This window comes from Chenopodium album, chromosome 7, assembly GCF_948465745.1.
Source record: "Chenopodium album chromosome 7, dcCheAlbu1.1, whole genome shotgun sequence".
Lineage (NCBI taxonomy): Eukaryota > Viridiplantae > Streptophyta > Magnoliopsida > Caryophyllales > Amaranthaceae > Chenopodium > Chenopodium album.
Genome location: NC_137840.1, coordinates 30,073,551 through 30,079,399, shown reverse-complemented (window position 1 = coordinate 30,079,399; position 5,849 = coordinate 30,073,551). Strand labels below are relative to the sequence as shown.

The 5,849-nt window shown below is 36.5% G+C and overlaps 1 protein-coding gene across 1 annotated transcript; it reads left to right on the top strand.

Annotated features, from left to right (window-relative positions):
* Positions 1–3,684: 3,684 nt before the first annotated feature.
* LOC145640127 (uncharacterized) lies at positions 3,685–5,137 on the top strand. Its single transcript, XM_081691437.1, has 2 exons — positions 3,685–4,360; positions 4,686–5,137. The coding sequence occupies exons 1-2, from the start codon at positions 3,685–3,687 to the stop codon at positions 5,135–5,137; spliced, it is 1,128 nt and encodes a 375-aa protein (XP_081547563.1).
* The last annotated feature ends 712 nt before the right edge of the window (positions 5,138–5,849 follow it).

Sequence of the window (5,849 nt, the reverse complement as noted above, 5' to 3'; positions counted from 1 at the left end):
TGTAGTTACATCAAGGCTTGAGTATTCCATTCTCTCTCTTTGTTTGATTATTTTGTGAGATGAAATCAAGCAATCTGACAAAACAAAATAATGAACCATTTTAATTTACAAAAACAAAGAAAATAGGAGATGCACTAAAAATTATTATAAAAAATCACCACTTTACAAGCAACTAGAGGCCACAATAAATCCAATTTATAAAAGCATACAATTATTGCAACCATGAAATCAGTACTCTGCATGTATGTTAATCTCAATTAACATCCAATCAATCAAAGAAATTTGCAATAAAACATCGACAATAACAATGAAGAACTAATTGTATATGTATTTACTCGGTACTATGACAGACAATGGATAAAATATGTCTCAAAAAAAATTAGGATGAATAATTTTTCAAAGTCTTGAAGATCCCTTGAAGATCTAATAGTATAAATTATTTGATATGGTGAAATCAGGAATTTGATTAAGAATTAGTTGAATTCTGTTATTTGCTTTGTTAGTGCTTTCCAGCTGGCATTTTTGTTGCATTTTTGTTATTTTGGGTTAGTGGATGATGATGTCATATTCCACTATATAACTAATTGTAACAAACTCAATTTCATTAATTCTGAATGAAATAACTTCCAACCACTTCTCTCTCTAGAATTCCTCTTTCTATTTCTCTTTCTATCTCTCTACATTTCTAGAATTACCACCATTAAAGAAGCTCGAGCTTCTCCATTATCATTGGTATCAGAGTCGTTCTTGCTTATTTCTTCAGTAGGAGATTTTGGCGCCTCTGCCTGTAACTCGAAGAGTGACAGCCATGGAAGCTCAACTCAAGAACTTAGAGAAATGATTAGAGGATCAAAACTCTAGAATCGAGCAAAAATTTGAGGAGATGATGAGAATGATGCAGACATTTCTAACCGAGAAGGCTTCGACTCCAACTTCTGAACCATCTACTCCTTCCTCTTCTTCGAATAACAGCTTTAACAGGTCCAATTCCACCAGGACCTTAGGTATGAACCCTAAACTGGAGTTTCCTAAATTCAATGGCAATAATCCTCGAATTTGGTTGAAGAAATGTTGCAAATACTTTAGTTTATGCAAAATTGCTGATGAACATAAGGTCGATTTAGCTTCCTTAAACATGACTGATAAGGCTGAGAGTTGGATGATGAATTATTTCTCTGTTAGACGATCTGTCTTGGTTGATTGGAATGATTTTGTTGTGGATTTGTATGCTCGATTTAGGGATAATTCTGCTTTGGATGTGGTTGAGCACTTTAATAGATTGCAGCAAACTGGTTCAATTGAGGAATATATTGATGAATTTGAGAACATTAGATCTATTTTGATGATGAACAATCATGTTTTTCCTGATTCATATTATTTGGATAGTTTTATTGGAGGTCTCAAACATGCTGTTAAACCTTTTGTTAAAGCCTTTAAACCTTCAACAACAGCTTCTGCATTTGATTTTGCTAGGCTGCAGGAAGAAAATCTTAATTCATCAGCTCAAGTTTTCAAGCAAACTAAATATTTTGCTGTTAGTGGCAAGAATGTACAGCCATTTGTGCCTTTAGCCAATTCAAAACCACCTCTTCTTCCTACACCTCTGTCTACTTCAAACACTTCTTCTTGTTCTAAACACAAACCAACTTCAAAACCTTTTAAACACATTCCTACTGATGTAAGACAAGAGAAGATTGCTAAAGGTTTATGCTATTACTGTGATCAACCTTATAATAGGGAGCATAAATGTGCTTTTAAGGAGCCACAGCTTTTTACATTTGAAATTCCTGGGTATAGTTTGTCTGAAAAAGGTACTGATGAGGTCTTAGGGTCTAGTGACAGTGATTCTGATCCTCAAATCTCAGTGCATGCTTTAGCTGGTTCTCAATCATTTCAAACTATGAGAGTCAAGGGGACAATAGAGGGTAAGGATTTACATATCCTTATTGACTCAAGTAGTACACACAACTTTGTTGATATGAATATAGCTTCCAGGTTAGGTTGTAAGTTGGATAAAATTCCATTTCAGTCCATTTCAGTGGCTGATGGAAATCATATCCCTTGTACTCACATGTGTAAGGGTTTTTCTTGGACTATGCAAGGTCATTAGTTTGATGCTGATGTTTTGTTAATTCCTCTTGGGAGTTGTGACATGGTTTTGGGAATTCAATGGCTTAGGCTGCTGGGGCCTATTAATTGGGACTTTAAGAAATTAAGAATGGAATTTGACTTCAAAGGCTTACCTGTGGAATTAAAGGGAATACCTTCTAAGAAACTTTCTGTGGTTGAAGGGAAGCCTGGGGTTAAGTTTAAGAATTCTACAGTTCAACTGTGTTTGTTACATGTGTCTGAGCATTGTTCTGTATGGGAGAAGGGAACACAATTGTGTTCTACTGATGTTGGGAATTGTGTTGAACTCATTGATCTTAAACAGAAATATGTCATGGTCTTTGCTGAACCTACTGAATTACCTCCAATTAGAGGTGTTTTTTATCATTCAATTCCCCTCATGCCTGGTAGTACACCAGTAAACATAGACCTTATAGGTATCCCTTAAAACAAAGAGATATCATAGAGCAGCTAATACAAGAGATGCTAGATAGAGGAATTATACAGCCTAGTTCTAGCCCTTTTGCATCTCCAGTTGTTCTTGTGGGGAAGAAAGATGGAACTTGGAGGTTGTGTGTTGATTACAGGGAGCTGAATAACAGGACAGTTAAAAATAAATTTCCTATACCTGTAATTGATGAGTTGATAGATGAGTTAGCTGGAGCTACTGTGTTCAAAAAGTTAGACTTAAGGGCAGGCTATCATCAGATGAGAGTGAGAGAAGCTGATATTTTCAAAACAGCTTTTAAGACTCACACTGGACACTATGAGTTTTTGGTGATGCCTTTTGGTATCACTAATGCTCTTGCATCATTCCAGAGTTGGATAAATCATGTATTTAGGCCTCTCCTTAGAAAATGTGTTCTTGTTTTCTTTGATGACATTTTGGTGTATAGCAAGACTTTACAAGATTATTGGTCACATCTGTCTGAGGTGTTTGAATTGATGAAAGATAATACTATGTATGCTAAGGAAAGCAAGTGTATCTTTGCTACTCATAAGGTTGAGTATTTGGGACATTTTATCACCAAGAATGGGGTAGAGACTGATCCTAAAAAGGTGGCATCTGTGAATAGTTGGCCTGTACCAGCCAATGTTAAAGATTGAGAAGCTTTCTGGGTTTTACTGGCTATTATAGAAAGTTAATCAGGAAATATGCAGTAATATGCAAGCCTTTAACTGATCAGCTCAAAAAGAATGGCTTTCACTGGAATGACCAGGCTCAGTCAGCTTTTGAGTCTTTAAAAGAAGCTTTGATATCTGCACCAGTATTGGTTATCCTAGATTTTAGCAAACAGTTTCTTTTGGAAACTGATGCCTCATAAACTGGCATAGGTGTTGTTCTCATGCAGGAGGGACACCCTTTAGCCTATATCAGTAGGTCTTTGGGACCAAAATGGCAGAAGTTATCTGTGTATGACAAGGAATTGCTGGCTATTGTGTTTGTTGTACAGAAGTGGGAGCAGTACTTGGTTGGGGGGTCATTTTGTGATTAAAACTGACTAGAAAAGTTTAAAATGGTTGCTTCAACAGAAGATTTCTACTCCTTTTCAACAATTCTGGCTCTCAAAGTTAATGGGGTTTGATTATGAGATACAATATAAGAGTGGGAAGGAAAATGTGGCTGCTGATGCTTTGTCAAGGGTTCTTAGGTATGAAATTTTGTTTATGGCAATCTCAGTGGTAGACTCTAATCTGAAATCTTTGATCACTGCCAGCTATCAACTTGATGCTAATTATGCTGCAATTATCCAGCAATTGCAGAATCAGAAATTAGTTCCTGATTTTCTGTGGAATGGCAAGCTGTTAACTAGGAAGGGAAATATTGTGGTAGGTCCTTCTGTCCAGCTAAGAAATAAAATACTGACTTGGCATCATGCTTCTCCAGAAAGTGGTCATGAAGGCAGGGAATTGACTTTGAAAAGGGTTAAGCATCTGTTCTATTGGAAAAGGTTGACCAGAGATGTCAGTCATTTTGTTAGGCATTGTGTGGTTTGTCAAGCTGCCAAGTATGATACCTCAGCATATCCAGGTCATTTGCAGCCATTGCCAATCCCTGATGAAGTTTGGCTTGATATTTCAATGGACTTCATAACTGGATTGCCTAAGTCTGCTGGATTTGAGGTTATTTTGTGGTTGTGGATAGATTCAGTAAGTATGCTCACTTTATGGCATTATCTCATCCCTATACTGCTATTCAAGTTGCACAATGCTATTTGGATAATGTTTTCAAGCTTCATGGTTGGCCAAGGTCAATAGTAAGTGACAGAGATCATGTTTTCATTAGTCAGTTCTGGAAGGGGTTATTCACCTTACATGGCACAAACTTCTGTTGTCTACTGCCTACCATCCTCAAACTGATGTTCAGACAGAGGTAGTGAATAGGTGTCTAGAGGGTTACCTTAGATGTATGACAGGTGACGATCCAAAGGAGTGGCACAAATGGTTATCTCTTGCTGAGTGGTGGTATAATACACACTTCCACTCTTCCTTACACCTGACACCCTATGAAGTAGTATACAATTAACCTCCTCCATTGCATTTGCCTTATTTTCCTGGTGAAGTTAATAATGCAGAAGTTGATAGAAGTCTGCAAAGAAGAGAACTTATGATTCATGAGTTAAAAACTCACTTGCTGAAAGCTCAGAAGAGAATGAAAGACCAGGCTGATAAACATAGGTCTGAGAGGGTTTTTCAAGTTGGTGATTGGGTGTGGCTCAAGTTACAAGCTTACAGGAAAAGCTCAGTGAAAAGAAGGGTCAATCATAAGCTCTCTCACCAGTATTATGGGCCATTTCAAGTAGCTGCAATTGTGGGAAAAGTGGCTTACAAGCTCAAACTTCCAGCTGATGCTCAGATTCATGATGTTTTCCATGTTACTCAGTTAAAAATTTTCAAGGGTACTCTTCCTATGGTGGCTCATATTCCTACTGTATTTCAGGGCCAGAATGTTGATTATGAAATAATTCAGCCTGAAGCTATACTTGACAGAAGAATTGTTAAGCACCAAAGTCAGACAGTTATGTAGTACTTGGTTAAATGGGTTGGTTTCCCTAATTTTGAGACTACTTGGGAGTCAGCTGAATCTTTTGAGCATCGTTTTCCTGAGTTCTTGAGTTCTTAGACTTGAGGACAAGTCTCTTTGAACGGGGGAAGCTATGATATGGTGAAATTAGGAATTTGATTAAGAATTAGTTGAATTCTGTTATTTGCTTTGTTAGTGCTTTCCAGCTAGCATTTTTGTTGCATTTTTGTTATTTTGGGTTAGTGGATGATGATGTCATATTCCACTATATAACTAATTGTAACAAACTCAATTTCATTAATTCTGAATGAAATAACTTCCAACCACTTCTCTCTCTAGAATTCCTCTTTCTATTTCTCTTTCTATCTCTCTACATTTCTGGAATTACCACCATTAGAGAAGCTCGAGCTTCTCAATTATCATTATTCCATAAGAGTAATACCTCACCAATTAAAAAATAGCAAAATAAAATCTTTTTTACCAGAAAAAAATGGATGAGTGCCGGTAGTATATATATATATATATATATATATATATATATTCCTATGGCTTGTTTACCACATCTTCATATAATAAAATTCGCATTTTTTTTTTTTTTTGAAACCTGATAAAATTAAGCGGAGAAAGAGCAAGCAGGAAGCTAAGGAAGAGAGAGTGACGGCAAAACAAGGTTCAAAGAGAGGATGAGGGTTTTAGTTTAGAGTTAGGGTTTGAA